The 19,192-nt window shown below is 48.8% G+C and overlaps 1 protein-coding gene across 2 annotated transcripts; it reads right to left on the reverse strand.

The window, feature by feature from the left end:
- Positions 1–1,597: 1,597 nt before the first annotated feature.
- On the reverse strand, positions 1,598–14,415 carry LOC149854830 (uncharacterized). 2 transcript variants are annotated; one of them, XM_090024835.1, is made up of 5 exons: positions 7,774–14,415; positions 5,032–6,914; positions 4,506–4,693; positions 3,181–3,315; positions 1,598–1,978 (listed from the first exon to the last, which is right to left on the reverse strand). In XM_090024835.1, the coding sequence occupies exons 2-5, from the start codon at positions 5,546–5,548 to the stop codon at positions 1,598–1,600; spliced, it is 1,221 nt and encodes a 406-aa protein (XP_089880961.1). In that variant the 5' UTR covers positions 5,549–6,914; positions 7,774–14,415. The 2 variants fall into 2 exon arrangements, with proteins under 2 accessions (XP_089880961.1, XP_089880959.1); XM_090024833.1 differs by lacking the exon at positions 7,774–14,415 and having other exon boundaries at positions 5,032–7,077.
- Between the last annotated feature and the right edge of the window lie 4,777 nt (positions 14,416–19,192).

Consider the following 19,192-nt stretch of genomic DNA (forward strand, 5'->3'; position numbering starts at 1 on the left):
TGCAGAGTATAAAACCCTGCAGCAGTACATGTGTAGACACTGCCTGGCTGGCTGGCTGGTGCACAAGGGTGCTTCAGTGCAGGGGCTGCCTGGCAGCTAGCCCTGCACTGAAGCTCCCTCATGCCCAGACCAGTCTCTCTGCAACACACTGGGTCGGAGCAGCAGCCCTGAGCTGGCAGGCTGATGACTCCCTGGGTCCCCTGCCAACTGCAGCTGCTCTGCCTGGGCTCCACATGCTTTGCCAGAGTAAACTGCAGAGCTTATTGCTCTGGAGTTAATTGCTCACAGGCATGCCATTTGAATGTGCACCCAGAAGCAATTAACTCCAAAGCAATAAGAAGAAGCTTGAGAGAGTGCAGAGGAGAGCCACGTGCATGATCAGAGGTCAGGAAAACAGACCTTATGATGAGAGGCTGAGAGCTATGAGACTCTTCAGCCTGGAAAAGCGCAGACTCAGGGGCGGTCTGGTGGCCGCCTCTAAGTTTATCAGGGGTGCTCACCAGGATCTGGGGGAACGTTTGTTCATCAGAGAACCCCAGGGGATGACAAGGTCAAATGGTCACAAACTCCTTCAGGACCATTTCAGGCTGGACATAAGGAAGAACTTCTTTACAGTCCGAGCCCCCTAAGTTCTGGAATAGACTGCCGCCAGAGATGGTTCAAGCACCTACTTTGAATACCTTCAAGAGAAATTTGGATGTTTATCTTGCTGGGCTGCTATGACCCCAGCTGACTTCCTGCCCCTGGGGCAGGGGGCTGGACTTGATGATCTTCCAAGGTCCCTTCCAGCCCTAATGTCTATGAAATCTATGAAATAAGCTCCATGGTTTATTCAGGCGCCACAATTGCATATGTAGAGACATCCAAAGAGGACCAGAATTATTGCAACAGACAGTGTTAAGCTGAGGAGTTAGTTGCCATGACAGAGCAGAGTAAGCAGGGATAGCTGAAGGTCAGGGCTGAGTCCCCATAAGCAGTACTGGAGCGGGGCGGACAGAAAGTCAGCAGCACTTCAATATAAGCACTTCTCTGTAGATGAGATGGTGGTGCAAATTAACCTACCCAGGAACAGAGTTCAGGAGGTTCCAGAGCGCATATAGACTTTACTGAGATTCATAAGAGGAAAAAGCATGAAGTGTCCTCCCAGGCTGGTTTTCCAGGTGCTCATTCCCCCAAGAGTGTAAACGTTAAGAGGTGTTTCCTCTGAGCAAAGGAGAGCATGCAGCCTACAGCCAAACTGTGTTTTTGCTACACTGAAGCTGGAACACCCCAGCAATTGACCCTGTATGTTGCTGGCCAAGCCAGCACTCACTTGCTGCACAGAGGAGTAGAATTAAGGCTTTCTTTTAAAACAAGCTGGTTACAACTTCCCATCAGCATGTGCCTCTTCCAGCAGGTAGCAGCTCCTGGTTAACTAGATCAGAGCAGATGAAGCCTCAAGGTAGTACTGGCTGCCCAGCATTCTACCTTTGCAGGAAGTGTCAGGAGCCATCTGCAGTGAGAATGCCCATGTCCCTTAGGATCTTCTACTAGTTGGTCCCTGCTGCCACTCTCCTTCCTAGACCCACTACTGAGACCTGTTGGCCTTTATCTTGCATTAGATGATCTCCATCTTGAACTGGCTGAAGTTTGGTACAGTGGGTGAAGGATCTGCCATGCTGCTGAAAGGGACACAGGGCTGGTTTCCTGGCACTGCTCCGTGGCTGACTGTGGAGCTGAGCTGCTGAAGCATCATAAGCACTTCTTGCTGGAAACGCTGCTGCTGGTCCTGCTGGCGCTCCATGCTGCACTGCCTCTCTAGCACAGCCTGCATGGTGTGAGTCAGTTTCTGGATCTCTGAATGTAGTGCATCCAGCTTCTCGACAATGGCAAGAGGGTTCTGGGAGATGGCAAGCATCTGCCCTCCCCACACTGAGTTCTGACTGCCCAGAGGACTAGTACCACTGAGCGGGACAGTTTGAGTGCTGGCATCTTTGACCTGAGGGAGGAAGGAAAGAGATCAGAAAGGCACTGAGGGGGCAGCCATTCCTTGGGGAATCAGCTGGGCAGGAGAGACCTATTTGAGTCAGGACACTATCTGAGTTATTGGGTAGGAACATGAGGAAAGGAAGCAGCCTGCTAGCACCAGCCTTAGTGCAGGCAGTTGAACCCCACTGTGGTCTGGACCAATTTACAGCCCTCCTTTGTTCCCATATACTATTGGATTACCATTGGCAGACATTTAGCATGCCTTACACCTGCTAGGTCTCTCTCTCTCTCCTTTCCTGAAGTGAAATGAGGATGGTACATTACATATGTTGTTTTGGGAAAGTACTTTTGTTTAAACGTGTCAATACACCTTAGATCTTGTGTGCTCTTTATGCCAAGTCCCACAAGATGCAGTACCTGAAATGAAAGGCCAAACTGCTGTCTACAAAGGGCCCAAGGATATTTTGGTCTGGTAGGAAACGTATCTCTTGGGAGGCAAGGAAGGGGGCTTGGGAATCTGTGTGGATATACTAGCCAGGTGACTCCTGCCTTTCCAGTACAGGGCAATTCCCACCCCCCCACCCCCAAACCTTCTAGGACAGATGGGAGAAGTCTCTAGTTAGGCTCTCATAGGAGGCTAAAGCAGTCAGCAGCCTGAAGAGAAATGGTGGGGGCTAGATACAAACTTCACTGCAGGCTACTCAGGAGAAGGGTTCTTCATTTGGGCAAGCTCATGGACCCTCTTTCCCCAAACCTCCCCTGATAGGAGACAGTGGAGTTCACTACAGCTAGCAAGACACCTGGGACAAGGAATGGAGGCTGCAGCAGGCTGTTCCAGCAATGGCAGATCTAGCATGTGGCTTTCCCATATGCAGAACATCAGGCTTGGTCATGTTCAGCTTTGCCTCTGACTTGCTGTTACTTTACTCTGGAGCAGAGGTGCTGCCACTAGAATGGTGTTTGCCAAGTCCATCCTCTCTCAGGCTTACTTTTGAACTTGCTATCACTGCCTCCCATTACTGGGCCCCTAATTGATCAGAGTCCACTCGCGGACTTGTTAAGAGCACAAGTGAAGGACAGACTTTGACCATGCCAGGTCCTGTTCTGTGGTGGTGCTCCATCCTGGTCTTAAAGGCAAGCTCCAGATTCACTCACCCCATGGGCAATGACACTGTACTCTGTATTGGGACCCATCAACCTTATATCACTTGCCTGTGTGTGGTGGTTCGTGGAAGCTGCCATGGTAGCTGGGTTCATTCTGGGAGGCTGGCTGCCTGGCTGCACTCCTACCACAAAAGGCAGGACACTTGTAGAGCCAGATGGATTCTGCCCGTTCTGAATGTTCACCTAGTCAGGATGGGAGAAATACAAACATCAGACATACCTGTGTGAGACAAGATATATTGCAAATGAGCCTAGTGCCGAAGAGGCTGTGTGGTGCACACAACCAATAGAGGGGGACTGTGTTCTGACCAGCATCCCACAGCCATAGGCCCCCTCCCCTCATATCTGTTACTGTCCCTCAAGCTTGACCTGCAGCACCATTTGCTATTCCCCTCCCCATCCAACTCAGCTCTCAAGCACAGACCTCAATGAAACAAAACCATCACCTGAGACATTTCTGCAGTCTTCTTTGGGGGTTAAACCCATTCTCTGGAAGCCCAAGCAGCACAGACTTCAGGGCCATCAGGCCAGGCACTTCCAGAAACTAGGATCTTTTCAAGGCTGGCAGAGTAGTGAACATTTTCTGTGCAGGCTGGGGTTACCCCAGTTACAAGGGTCTGAAGTAAGGGGGCGGGGATTAGTGGGGGAACATCATCTGCCTATTTTGTAGGTGTTCCTTGAGCATCCCCTCAGTTAGGAGAGGGTTTAGAATTCCTCCTCAGAAGAGGCCTCCAAGTTCTTTTCCATCTCTCATGACCAGCCTCCTACCTCTGCCGTGAGGTCGTCATTCTTCCTCCTCTGGCAAATGGTTAAGGCATACAGACAGGAAGAGACTTCCCCAAGTTAGTAGCAAATACAGGACACAGGGCTCTTAAGTGGTCAAAAAACATTAGCCTCTTGAAGCAAAGCAGTACCTCAAGGATGCCTTTCCCTGAGCCACCAGTTCCCTCTCAGGATTGTCCACTGCATTTCATACAATCATAGAAAATTAGGGTTGGAAGGGACCTCAGGAGGTCATCTAGTCCAAGCCCCTCCTCAAAGCAGGACCATCCCCAACTAGATCATTCCAGCCAAGGCTTTGTCTAGCTGGGTTTTATGCTAGAAAGCCATACATTCCCGTTCCTGGAACTCCATGGATTAGACCAGATGAGGAGGAGGTCCTGATAGCAGCCTACAGTCCTTGTTACTCCTGAACACAGGAGCTACGATTTCCACAGAGCCACTTTGTGCTGGGTGGGGGGGAGATGCGGTTGCATCCCCAGCACTTCAGAGCCATTCTAATATCCTACATCTTTCCTAAGCAGATTCTTTGCTTTGTTGGAGGAAAGGACAGTAGCCACCCAATAGCCTACTTGCCTTTCCCAGACTTGTACCTTTTTCTGGAGGTGGATGGCTCTATCTACAATCTTCTTCTTCACAATTAAGGCTGGGTTCCTGGCAGGGGGCAGAAATATTTTCCCCCTGTTGTTCAACTGGTGCTGGGAGGATGCCGGTGGAAGCAGAGCTGAGCGGCTGCTCAAAGGAGAGGGTTGAGTCACAGAGCAGTCATCACCTGCATTGACTGAAGAGTAGCCAGAGACTATGACATGAGGCCCATGAATGGAGAGTCACTTCCAAAATACACACCTTACAAAGACAGCCAAGACCCCTTCATCATACTCTCCCCAAACTCCCACCACAGGGTCTAAGCCTTTCAGTGTCACCACACACCTCCCCACCTCAAACATACCACAGGGTCTTTGAGCTTTGCCTGCTTGTCTGGGGCTGGAAAGCTGGGATATAAGTGGAGACCCTCAGAGCCACCATGGGGCTCAGCCATCTCCAGGATGCATGTGGAAGTGAGGAAGCCCACCTGATCCCATACAAAAATCTAACAGATAGGAAACAGCCAGGCCTTACTGTTACTGGGGGTCAGCTGTGACCCTGGAGAGGGTCCCATTGGTGCAGCAGACACATTCCCAAACTGCCCACTGTCCTTGCACAGTGAAGTCACACTGACAATTTTGATGCCTTCCTTGCTGTCCTGGTTGTCACGGATGGAGAGCCTCTCACAGCTCACAACAGTTCCTCCAGGGGGCACTGGGGACCTGGGACCCGACTGCCTACTGCCCACCGGCTCCAGCTGCTTGCTCTGTTCAGTCTCATTTTCCTGCAGCAAGTTCCAGAGCTGTTCATCCTCCCAGCCAGATCCATTGATGGTCATTGTCCTGTTCCCCCGGCCCACGGCTGGCTGGGGATGGGAGGCAGTTGGGGACTGGGCAGGCTCCACATTCTTTCGCTTCAGGAAGAGGTAGACGGCTTGGGGGGTCACTCGGATGTTGTCCAGCTCCAGGACCTTTTTGATTTTGCGGAAGCTCAGCCCAGCTTTGCGCAGCTCTACAATCCGCTTCTTGGCATGGTCATCCAAGCGGCCCATTGTGCACCCAGGCACCTGGCAGGACAAGGGATCCTGACCTATTACTCTCTCAAGCTACCCTTTAGCCTAGTGTTCTGCAGCTACATCCTTAGCAAGGACAGCTGGCAGGGCCATGTTCCTCCCTCATGGACCAATGTGATATTCCTGCTGTCACAGCAGCAGTGGAGAGGGGCACTTGGCAAGCAGCCACAGGAGTAATATCTGCAGGGAAAAAATCTCCAACCCCAACAGTTGCACTGTACCCTTCCAGTGAAGATGTTCAGCCTCTGCTAGTGATCTGGCCCCAGGCTGCCAATAAAAACTATAGCTGCTGCCAGAGATAACCACAGCTCCAGACCTAGGGAGCCTGTGTGCAATTAGGTTTCTAACTAAACATCCTGGGAACAAGGAAGGAGGTACCAGCTTCAGGCATCAGGGAAGAAAGAGGCACTGCAATCAAGGTCTTGCCTTGACGTAGGAAAAGATTCACTCACTGCCCTGTGGAAAGGGATTTACAGTCTATCCATCCTGGTGCAGTAAACACAAAATAGGATAAGAGCAGGCTAAATCCCACCCGTGACATGTCTCATCTGGCTATCTTCAGCCTTTGGGTGGATAGAAAGAGAAAAGGATAACAAGGAGTATGAGGGGGAAGTTCAAGACCCCTGGGCAGAGTGGGGTGGCAGTCTCTTGCCTCTTCTTTGAAGAGGAGCAGCTGAAATATACAGAAGAAAGGAACACCCTAAAATGTATTATGCTGTTTACCAGGGCTCCAGGCACTGTTAAGAATGGCCCCTGCTGCCACAGGATATTAAATAGTGCAATCTGCCAAAGAACCCTGGCCCAGCATGTTGGATAGGGCACTTCTGCTATCTCTTTGGTGTTAATTATACGATTCCCTCTTTTTGAGGGGCAGGGGGCTGGAGGATTGTTAACCTACTAGGAGTGGAATGGTTAGATTCAGACTTTGGCTGTTCAGCACAACAACCCACTGCCTGTAACTAGCTGGTTCTGTAAGTCCAGTTCTAGTCAAGACTTCTATAGCTGTTCATGATTGTCACTGGTATATTTGTGCACTGAGTTAGACAAGCAGACAGATGGGAACCCATAGTGCCTGGCTCAGTATCCTTTGTCATCAGATTCTAGTCAGTCTCGGTGCCACCACTGGAATGCGGCAGGATTCCTGAAGGCACAGATATTTCAGGGTCACTCTGGTGGATGTCATAAGAGAGAGGCAGGTCCACTGTGCAGTCCACTGTGCAGTTCTGTGACCCCTTCCCTTCAAGTCACAAGAGATGCAACAAGCAATCTATGGAAGCCGCTTCATGGCCCCCAGTTCCAAAATCTTCACTGCTTCAGAACTTGCAGGCTCTTCACAGTCCTTCACCTTTGAAACAAGTACAAATTCAGTAGTTACTTTCCATGTTTGAGGTGGTCTCAGGTGCATGCAAGTTCAAAGGCAATTGTGGAGATTCTCTCTACCTTAATACACACACATGCAAATGCAAACTTGAACATTTTGCTCTGCTCAAAGTGGGACAGAGAGGAAAAAATCTGTTCTAGGTTTGTGTGGCATGCAACTTGCTATGGGTAGACAGCACAAGAAGCAGTGTGGCCTCAGAGTGGGCATTGGACTGAGTGTCAGGAAGGTTCAGCCACAGGCAACGACCTGGTGAGGGGACTCCAGGTTCTTGACCACCTGGGTGACAATGACCACCGCCTGCTGGAATTCACCATCCAGCACAGGGTGTCAAGGGCCTGCAGCAAGGCAGTAGCCTTTGACTTCCAGAGGGCCAACTTCAATGAGTTGAGGAGACTGATCGGAGAGGCACTGGGGTCCTGGAGAGTACGGGAACTGGGTGTCCAAGATGAGTGGTCGTTCCTTAAGAAGACGATAGTCAGAGCCCAAGGGGTGACAATCCCAATGAGAATCAAAGTGGGCAAGAGTGCCCAAAAGCCCCCCTGGCTCACCAAGGACATTTGGGAATGCCTGATTGCATACACCGAGTGGAAGGGAGGGGCTATCACCAAAGAGGAGTATACCTCCATCGCTTGGGTCTGTAGGGGGCTGTTAAGAAAGCTAAGGCAGATATGGAACTAGGGCTAGCATCAAGGATCAAGAACAACAAAAAGTCCTTTTTTAAATACACAGGGAGTATGAAGGCGGCACTGGGTAATGTGGGGCCCCTGCAGGATACACTAGGCAATCTGGTGGTTGCACCAGAGAAAAAAGCAGACCTTTTTACCAATTTCTTTGCCTCCATTTTCTTGTGCAGGGACCAGGACTCCCCCACCGAGATTTGGGATGGACTCACGAGAGACTCCGCCAGACCTAGGGTCAGGGAGGACCAGGTTAGAGAACTTCTGGAGGGGCTGGATGTGTTCAAATCAGCAGATCCAGATGCTCTCCACCCCAGGATGTTGAGGGAATTAGCAGGGGTTATCGTGGGGCCCCTGGCATGGCTTTATGAACACTTGTGGTGCTCTGGCCAGGTGCTGGATGACTGGAAGAGGGCCAATGTGGTCCACATCTTCAAAAAAGGGAGGAGGGAGGACTCAGGCAACTATAGGGCCGTTAGTCTTACTTCAATCCCAGGGAAGCTCTTTGAGAAGATTATCCAGGAGCACATGTGGGAAGGACCAGCAGTGGGGATGATGCTCAGGGGCAACCAGCATGGGTTCACTAGAGGCAGGTCCTGTCAGACCAACCTGACTGCCTTCTATGATCAGGTCACAAAATCATTGGACGCAGTGAATGTAGTGTTTCTGGACTTCAGGAAGGCCTTTGACACTGTCACCCACCCCATTCTCATTAGAAAGCTAGGTGACTGTGGCACTGATGCCTACACAGTCAGATGGATTGCTAATTGGCTGAGGGTCTCACTCAGAGAGCAGTGGTGGACGGGTCATATTCGACCTGGAGGGATGTGGGCAATGGAATCCCCCAGGGCTCGGACCTTGGGATCACACTGTTCAATTTCTTTATCAGCGACTTGGACGAGGGGGTGAAAAGCACCCTGCTTAAATTCGCGGACGACACCAAGATTTGGGCACGCTAGAAGGGAGGGACAGGATACAGCTGGACCTGGACAGGTTACAGGGGTGGGCAAATGAGAATAGGATGGGATTCAATACTGACAAGTGCAGGGTGCTGCACTGGAGCAGTAAGAACCAGCAGCGTACCTATAGGCTGGGAAACTCCCTTCTCGAAAGCACGGTGGCAGAGAGAGAACTTGGAGTCATTATCAATTCCAAGATGAACATGGGCCACCAATGCGTGGACACAGTCAATAGGGCTAACTGCACCTTGTCATGCACCCACAGATGCATCACAAGCAGGGCCAAGGAGGTGATCCTCCCCCTCTATGCGACACTGGTCAGGCCGCAGCTGGAGTACTGCATCCAGTTCTGGGCGCTGCACTTCAGGAGGGATGTGGACAACATGGAGAGGGTCCAGAGGAGGGCCACTCGCATGATCAGAGGGCAGCAGGGTAGGCCCTACGACGAGAGGCTACGGGACCTGAACCTATTCAGCCTGCACAAGAGAAGGCTGAGGGGGGACCTGGTGACCGTCTATAAACTTACTAGGGGGGACTAGCGGGGAATGGGAGACAGCTTCTTCCCCCAAGCACCTCCCAGAGTAACAAGGAATAACGGCCATAAATTGTTAGAGAGTGGGTTCAGACTAGACATTAGAAGGCACTAGTTCACTGTCAGGGTGGCAAGGATCTGGAACCAACTTCCAAGGGAAGTGGTGCTGGCTCCTACCTTGGAGGTCTTTGAGGAGGTTTGACAATTACGTAGCTGGGGTCATTTGAGCCCAGTTCTCTCTCCTGCCCAGGGCAGGGGGTCAGACTAGAAGATCTGCAAGGTCCCTTCCGACCCTATATCTGTGAATCTGTGAATCTATGGACTGCTATGTGACCATAGGCAAATCATTGCCTCTCAACATGGGTTGGTCCATAAGCTATTTAGGGCCAGGAAGGTTTCCTTCTGCATGAATGTACTGTGTTAGCTTGCAGACTCACATGATGACTCTAGGCATAGTACAAACAACAAGGTGACAGACAGACCAGATAAAAACCACCTTGGTAAATCTGAGAAGGAAACTCTCCAAAGAGATGCTCAACTGCAGAGAAGTTGGGAGACAAGATGGGGCAAGGAGAACCTTATAATAAAATTCCAGGCCTTCCTCGTTTCAGTTGGGCCAGCAGTAGATTAAAACTATATTGACCAAAGTGTCATCACAACTTTGCCTTCCCCTCATCTTCTCCAATCAGCTTGAGAACAAATACCATCACACACAGCTACATACCACTATTAAACTGCACTACTGCTTCACCCAGATAGCAGTGCAAATCCCAGCTGGTGCCAACCTCCTCTGCACATAATGCCAAGGTATGATGCAGCAAGTTGCCGGAGGGTTCCTGCATCCAAGACCCAGCTCCTGCTTACTGGGTTTTACATCAGGCCTCAAGTGCCTTAAGGGCAGGAAAAAGCTGCCCCTCACTGCTTTGAGGAATCCCCCTTTGACCACAGGTTCCACGTCCTAAGCACCTGATCATCCCAGCAAAGTCTTCCCCCCCTCCTACCCTTGTGGAAACCAGGTCAGTTCACCAGTGTCCCAGGAACAGTTGGGTTTGGAGGCTATAAGGGCAGGTACGTTGGCAGAGATACAGTAGGAAGGAGACAAGAGGAACACATGCACATGTTCCTTCATGATCAACAATAGTAACAGGCAACCATTTTGCCACAGAGGGAAAGATGAGGCCAAGTGACCATTCTGGAAGTCTAATTTGCCCATAATTTGCTAGGCTAATTTGACCTATTTTGTTGCCATGGTGAACTCCTAAGATCAGCTGCTGTTATCTTTTGATGCTCCTGAACAGAACTGAACACCATACACAACACAGGAAACCAGGCTTGCTATGGGAGTCTGACAGCAAAAGGGGAGCAAAGCAAGCTGAAGAGGGACAGAAAAAAGAACTGAAGGCACTGAGCACTTCTTGTTAGCAGCAGTTTCTTTTGTTCAAGAACAACTACTTTCAGCATCATTCCCATCATGCTTCCCAGTTCCATGAAACCCAGAGGGCTGTGAAACTATTCTGCCTGGAGGCCCTGCTTGATTCACACCTAGAAAAGAAAAGGTGCTTTAGAAATGTGCTTGATTAAAGCAAAGCAATCTCCACAAGTAGTAACCACAAACCCAGTACAGGTTTCCCTCGCCAACCACAGTTTTGAGTATCCACACTTCATATTCTATATACCATTTTGGCTACCACGGTATACAGTTATAAGTAACCACGGTTTTCCATGGCCATGCATCAGCCTGCCACTTGACATTTTGTCCCATAAACCTTTTGTCTTGCCAACCATGGTTTTGCCAACCACAGGAACTTTCAGGAACCTAACCCCAGTGGTTGGCGAGGGAAACCTGTATCTGATTATACTCAAACAGCTTCCAAACCCAGCTTCCTCATACACATGCCTGTATTCAAAATACAGATGCCTTTGTCTTGCCAAAGAAGGTAGACATTATTGTATATGATCCATGGAAAGCCACAGAGAGAAACTGAGTTTCTCTGTATTTAATGTGATAGCAGGAGCTGCGCCCTCCTGATTTTTCTTTCTAAATTGAGAGAGACAGAGAGGGGAGAAAAATAAATAAAAATAAACCCAAGTCCTGTAAACAATGCTGGATCAGACTATAATCACACATTGTCATGTGTACTAGGGACCATTTATAGGAAAGGGAAGGGGGAGTAGGTAAAGAAAAGCAGTCTCTTCAATGCAAGAAATTACTATATGCTGCAGTTGGAGAACTCTGATACCAAGAATCCCTCCCTCTCCTGCCTGTACAGTCCTGCCAAGGAGCCCCATAAAGCTGGCAGAGCTACAACCTGCTAATATGCCAATGCACAGTCTCAATGCAGGGAGGTTCTGGTTTGCACTGATAAACAGGTGCATTATGCAAAGATGCTCTAATGAACAAGGACTGAACACCAACTGCATAAGTCGTTCTGCCATCATTTGTTTAACTTCTCATCACACTGTTCTCAGGAGCTTTCCACTTAGTCTGTAAAAACTCCCCAGCAGCAGGGTAACACAGTCTCGACCGAGGAAAGCCAACATATCCTGCACTGGCTAAACTCAGATCTCCAGCATCAAGAGGGGTGAGGCAACAGGAAAAGGGGCAGCAGGAGTGAGAATGCCACAGCTTCAGCGGAACAAGTAACCTTGACCAGCCTGTACTTCTTAGAAGTTTCCCTGCTCTGTCCCATTCATCTCAGGTGTCTCTCTCCTCACTCATTTGAACACTACAGCCACTCGTCTTCAGTGATATTCCCATTCAAAACTTAGCTGGATTTGAATCTCCTTTCCCACCGACACATTATACAGAGTTCATGGTGAGCCAGTTCCAGATTGGCGAAGGGCTGCTTCTTCTGAAACACTCTGACTTTATCAACAACGGTGCTGGCCAGTTGTCTCAGCTTTCCGATTTCCCACTGAGCTACAAATTGTGATAATGATGTTGAAACAGCAGCTACCAGAATGACACACTTGCAAACTGGAGTCCTGTGCTGTGCTGTGCCCTGTCCCTAAAATCCTGCCAGTATTCTTCGCCATTAGGAGTACGCATTATTCTCTACTGTCCAGGTACTCCATGGTCTTTAGGATTTGGCTACAAGGCAACCAATTACTTCTGTGGTAGTAGTTTTTGAACAGAGATTCTTACATATTAGAAGGCAAACAAGATCCACCAATCTATTTCATATAAACTGACAGTAAAACAATGTTTCCTCTTTATCTGGGTCAGATTCAAACTGGCAACACGTAAATGTAAATTCTGTTACCCAAACTGAATTCTGTCCCAACTAGAATTTGATTAGTTTGAGCTATATCGGACCTGCAGCTGGACTAGCAGACTACAGCAACTACCCCATTCAGGACACAGGAACAGGACTGCTAAGAAAGAACACCAGGTTGTCTTTTCAGGCCAAAAAGCTGTATGGTTTCAGGGGCTGCTTTCCTTTGTCCCTGCTGACACTGTTATACAAGTGCACAGCAGTTGTGTAACAGACACAGAAGGGGAAGTTACATATTTATTCAGAAGACACTTTTAAACTTACCTAGTGTGACCTTTCCAGGGGTTGGTTAACCTCTCCTCTTTTACCTTTTTGGAACTGGTTGGATTAGCTTTTAACCAGTCTGCAGTTCTAAATCTGGTCAAGTTTGCCTCAGAAATCTGCCTCCACCTGGGGAGACTGACTGGGTTTGGCAGCATCACGGGGCACTTGTATGCATTATCAGGTTTCTCTAGCTAAAGATGTTCTCTAGGTTTATTTCACTCTCACAATGTACCATGACAATTGACGTTGCTATTTTGCACGTAATGCGTTTAAGACTCATACGTTAGGGGACATCTCAGAACAATTTTACCCTCTTGACCTCCTAGTACTAAATTACAGCAGGGGGCAGTTTAGGAATGATTGGTTTACTTTTTTCGGGTGGCTTTCTATTACAGTCCTTCCACTCCTCCAAATTTTCTGCCATTCACCCAGCTATTCATTTTCAGGTGCTCTCACTGGGTGCTCTTCCTGACAAATCTACTAGCTTAGTCAATTTTGAGGAAATGGGTTGAGACATTGGGGTACATGGGGTGTCATGGGGTGAGACGGGACACTGGGTGAGATGGCAGGCAGCATAAACCCTCATAAGCGGCCAGCACATGGTGTCAGACAGGGGGTGCATGAGGCGACATGGTATCTACTTCTCCCCCCAACCCCCGACAGCCCTCACCTGCAGCTTGGAGGGGACCCCCGGCAGCCAACATAAGCCACCATAGCAGCCAACATATGGTGTGAGATGTGGGGCGCATGCCTGCCATTTTGCCTCAGGGAATTGGAATTTGGAAACTTAAGACAGCTTAGCTCTTTCTTAGCGGCACTGATCGGCAGCCTAACCATACCCCACCCACCACCACCCACCCTCCATGCCTATTTTTTCACCGCCAACATTTACAGTCACAGTCCTGCTCTCTTGTCCAGGACCATTTCCAGGCAACCCCACCCACCAAAATGGGACCACACTCTTTTCATTGAGCAAATTTTTTATTTTATTTTCATACACAATCAGTCATCATTGTATCTTCAGAATTAAACTGCAAATAGCTAAGTTTTTCCTTTGTCCTTTTAGGGTCTCTCTCACACAGTCTCCTCATCACATCAGCTGCAAAGTTATTTCTTCATGATTCTGACAAGTCAGACATGGTTTCATCTCCCCATAGCTGTCCATTTTTTTCCTCCAAGTCTAGACATAAGTCTCTGATAGTCTCCAGATGTAACATTTCCTCTTGTTCAAATGCCTCCAAAGCTTCTAGGATTTCTCTCAGCATTGTCCACTTTGAGAATAAAAAGCTCTCGTGGACCTTCATCAAGAGGTTTAACACTTCATACCCGGTGTTGATCAGCAGGAGACTTTTCTTTTTCAGAATGTGCATTGTCCTTTCCAATCTGTCAAAGGCATTGAAGAGCATGCTGTCTGCCTCGCTGAAGCCCCTGGGCTTGGGCATATTCGTACGGCTGGATGAAGCCATCTTATGCTGCAGAGTCCAAGGAAAAACCGTCTGCCTTTTGGTGGGATATGCTAAATCTGACAGTGCCATCAACTTGTCAGTCAGTGCCACTGTCCTGTCAGTTACCCTTTTTGCATGTCAATTCCAGTTTCCTGCATCTCTGGTTACTACGATCCAGGCCTGCCTAGAAACCAGAGGCAGGTAATTACGGCAGAATTACCTGCCTCTTGTTTCTAGGTGTAGCTGATGCAGCATTAATCCCCTTTTTTCCTTTGTATTTTAAACCTTTTACTTAAGAAACTTTGGCTGCCTAAGGAGAGACCTTTTTTTTCCAGTGCCTGCATCCACATCCCCTCTCCCCCCATGGTCTTGTGCTAAAACTCCATTCTCACTTAGGCGCCGGCCTAACTGAGCACCCTCACCCACCCCAGACCCATCCCCCTATGTCCCGCACCCACAGCACCCCTCCCTTCTGCATGGAGGATTACCACTTCCCTTCCCATACCTCCCCCCCACAAGCAAACACATGTCAACCCACAGACCCCATTATCAAGAAAGGTATCCAAAACGATTTCTCAGAAAGGCTTTATTGAATTCCAGACTAATATGAAATATGAAATGAAATTAAAAAAACATCCAGCTGCACAGTTCCAGAGCACATTCGCCCACCTGAGCAGCAATTATGTGTGCCACCAGGCAATTTCTGACCACAGCTCCCCTTCCGCTGTTTGATTCATAGATTCATAGATACTAGGGTCAGAAGGGACCTCAACAGATCATCGAGCCCGACCCCCTGCCTAGGCAGAAGAGTGCTGGGGTCAGATGACCCCAGCCAGATGCCTGTCCAGCCTTCTCTTGAAGACCCCCAAGGTAGGGGAGAGCACCTCCTCCTCTGGAAGCCCATTCCAAAGTTTGGCCCCCCTTACCATGAAGAAGTTTTTCCTGATGTCTAGCCTAAATCTCCTCTGTCAGTTTTTGACCATTGTTCCTTGTTACCCCGAGGCACCTTGGTGAACAGAGCATCTCCAATCCCTTGCTGCGTTCCCCTAACGAATTTGTAGGCGGCCATGAGATCACCTCTTAGCCTTCTCTTGCAGAGGCTGAAGAGGTCCAGGTCCCTCAGTCTCTCCTCATACGACTTGTCCTCCGAGCCCCTAACCATATGAGTGGCTCTCCTCTAGACCCTCTTGAGTCTATCAATATCCTTCTTGAAGTACAGCGCCCAAAACTGGACACAGTGCTCCAACTGTGGTCTGACCAATGCTACATAGAGGGGAAGCATCACCTCCTTGGATCTATTTGTCACGCATCTGCTGAAGCATGATAAAGTGTGGTTAGCTTTGCTGATAATTTCATCACACTGACGACTCACATTCATCCTGGAGTCCACTATGACTCCGAGATCCTTTTCCGCTTCTGTGTTGCTGAGAGGGCCACTTCCCACCCAGTAAGTGTGCTGGATATTTTTGCACCCTAGGTGCAGCACTCTGCACTCATCCTTGTTGTACTGCATCCTGTTGTGTCCTGTCCACTTTTCCAACCTGTTCAGGTCTGCCTGCAATCGTTCCCTACCCTCTGGAGTGTGCACTTCACCCTACAATTTAGTATCATCCACAAACTTGGACAGAGTACACTTCACACCCACATCCAAGTCACTGATGAAGATATTGAAGAGTACAGGTCCAAGGACCGAACCCTGTGGGACCCCACTGCCCGCATCCTTCCAGGCTGATACCAACCCAACAGCTACCACTCTCTGGGTGCGACCACTAAGCCAATTTGCCACCCATTGGACCATGTAAACATCTATGTCACAGCCTCTTATTTATGAAAATGGGATGAGATACTGTATTGAAAGCCTTGCTAAAAGCCAAGAATTTAGTTTGCTTGAATGTCTAACCCCCGGGCCCCTCCCCCTCCGTCCTGCTTGTCTCGATGTACATCTGGCAGCTGCTCTCACTTCCCTCACGTCTTGGGCCCAAGACTCACTGAAAATTTCCCCCTTGTTTCACAAATATTATGCAGCACACAGGCTGCTGCTATGAAAGCAGTGATGTTCTCTAGCTCCACCTTCAACCTGTAGTTCAGTGACCTCCAACAAGCTTTCAGGCACCCAAAGGCACATTCTACAGCCATGCAGCATTTGCTTAGGTGATAGCTGAAGGTCTGGTTTTGTGGGTCAGTCACTTGCCCCCTGTAGGGTTTCATGAGCCAGGGCAGGACTGGGTAAGCCAAATCAACAATTATGACGGGTGGCACTGAAACACCCCAGATGACAATCTCCTCCATTCCTAAGGCATATTGGCCCTTCTCCATCATCCCAGGCAGCAGTGAGTTTCGAAAGACGAGTGCATCATGGGCACTTCCTTCCCATCCTGTGTAAATGTTAGTAAATCTTCCTTAGTGATCCATACCACTTAGAGAATGACTGTGCAGGGAGCCACACTGAACTAATCTGCCACTTGGCGCAGGCTTGTTTAAGTGGCCAGTTTCATCATGGCCATGGCAACTTGCCTCTCTGGGGCGATGGGCTTCCACATGACAGTTTTCTGGCACTCAATGTGCGGTGACAACATACTATGTGGAGGAAGGTGTCCCAGCTCATTCTTAATGTCTCTAGCTACTGATAATCATTCCAAGTCGACATAACAATGCATTCCCACCAGTCTGAGCTGCTTTTGTGTGCTGAGATCTGGCAATCGTTGCCATTAAGGTATAGCCAGCAAGCCACTATAGCCTTATGAGCCCTCAATTCATCTTCTTCCAAACGTGTCAGAACCTCATACAGTCAGTCCTTTCATCAACCTGTGCATTGAGCCAGACATCTGAACGTGTCTTTGCAGGAGTCTGAACAGACTTCAGCCCAGTTCCATAAACCATATAGTTTCCTCTTCTAGAAGCAGACTTCTGCAATGTGACTCTTCTATGGCCAAGAAGATTATTGTTTTCTTGTTGCTTAGTCCATTAGGAATCGAGGAAGCTATACTCTTAGATTTAGCAAGCAGTCCACAGAGACAATTCTGGATGTCCCCGGTCCCTGTTCCCCAAAGCCTGCAAAACTGGTCAATTTGCATGAAAATACTCACACCATTTACATGTCAATAGCTATCTAACCCAGGCCCTGTTACAGTGCCCTACTGTGTCCTGCTTCGGGTTAACACAGCTTGACACAGCTTTCTAATATTATAAAAGCCTTAGTCCGTTGGTCCGTAATGCTTTATTCACACCCTGATTGGTCGCCCCGGCAGCCAATCGGCGTGCACAGACAGAGAAACACACAGCAGAGCACGGCCATGACAGAAGGGCACATGATGGGATCCAGTTCTACAATTTCTGGTGAAGCATATGTAATACACCACTTGGTTTATGTTGTGCCCCAGACCCTTTTACCCCACCACTGCAAAAACCATGATCACCCTGTGGAAACTGCCCGTGCAGGCTGGTTATAGCTGTGGACTGCTTGCTGATCAAATGGAAATGGTTTTCAATCAAGCTCATTTCTAAAAGGATCTGATTTTCTTCCCTCTGGTGATTTACCACTGTTTTCACCAGTCATCAGCACAATTGTTTTTTAAGTATGTTTATCAATGCCAATGCCTAGACTCCAAAGGGAAAAACTGCCACAAATGTCTGGAAATTGAACCAATCACACCTGTATTAGTATGCATCTCTTCATAAAAGGTTAACAGGTCTCTGCTCGGAAGATATACACAAGACCAGGGCATAAGGGAGCAGGTTGGTCTGCAAACACTCTCACCTGGCAAGGTTGGGCTATGGAGGAGACATAAAAAGCAATGTCTCTTGGAGAAGATGCCGATATTCACAAGGCTGGGGACCAAACTGGGCTCATGCAGAAGTTGAGGCACTGACTGATATTTGGGGTGAAAGGAAGGTACTTACACAACTGGAAAACTGAAGAAATAAGCCAATGTATGCAACAAATTGCTGAACTACTGAAGGAACATGGCTACAATCATGCCTGGGAACAGTATCAGAGTAAGATCAAGGCCCTAAAGTCTGCGTTCCATCATGTCAAGGATAACAACTCTCATTCTGGGGCTCCATGCAGAATGATCCCGTTTTATGACAAGCTAGTTACCATCCTTAGAAGAGATGCTGGAGATTAGGCCTGTGCAGACAGGGAACTATTTGATTCAGATTTGGATTTGGCAGATTTGGATGCCAGAGATTTGATTAGGAGGAGATCCGAATCATTTTTCTGATTCAATTCAGCCAAATCGCTTTGGAAGATTTGGGGCTGATTCGGAGAGTCAGCCATACGGTATAATGGGGAAATCAATGAAATATCTATAACTTTGTTGTCTTTTGGCTGATTCAGAGGAAACTTGCAGGGATGTTAGCCTCTGCTGAGAGTATGACACGTATCAAGTTTCAAGGTGATAGGTGCAGGGGTTTCTCGCAAACTGCACCTCGAAGTCCTGAAAGCAAGACTCATGCCACGTGTGTGTTAATCCACAGTGGGGTGAAAACTGCAGGGATGGTAGCTGTTGCTGAGGCCACAAAGCCTGCCAAGATTCAAGGAGATAGGTGCAGGGGTTCTGGGAAACTGCACCTCAAACTGCTAACAAGCAAAACTCATGACATAAGTGACACTGTGCATGTGTTAAGGCACAGGGGGTGAAAACTGCAGGGATGGTAGCCACTGCTGAGGCCACAAAGCCTGCCAAGTTTCAAGTAGATATGTGCAGGGGTTTGGGGGAAACTGCACCTCAAGCTGTGGACAAGCAAAACTTGTGACATGGGTGACACTGTGTGTGTTAAGATGTAGCAGGGTGACAGCTGCAGGCCTGATAGCCCCTGCTGAGGCCATGAAGCCTGCCAGTTGACAAGGAGATAGGTGCAGGGGTTCTGCCTGTCAGCAGCCAGAGGTGCAGGGCCCCAGAGCCCAGAAGCCCCTGCACCTATCTCCTATCTGCAAGAGGAGAGCCCCATTACACTTCAGGGATGAAGGGGAGAAAGATAGAGAGTAGCCCTAGGGGGGCATCTTGTGGGACACCAGGTTCTCATGTAAAGTTTGAGTGTACACAAAGCTGAGCAAGGTCTGAATAAAATTTCAAGTCTACAGGCAG

The sequence above is a fragment of the Crocodylus siamensis genome, chromosome 12 (assembly GCF_052110815.1).
Source record: "Crocodylus siamensis isolate JL-2025a chromosome 12, ASM5211081v1, whole genome shotgun sequence".
Lineage (NCBI taxonomy): Eukaryota > Metazoa > Chordata > Crocodylia > Crocodylidae > Crocodylus > Crocodylus siamensis.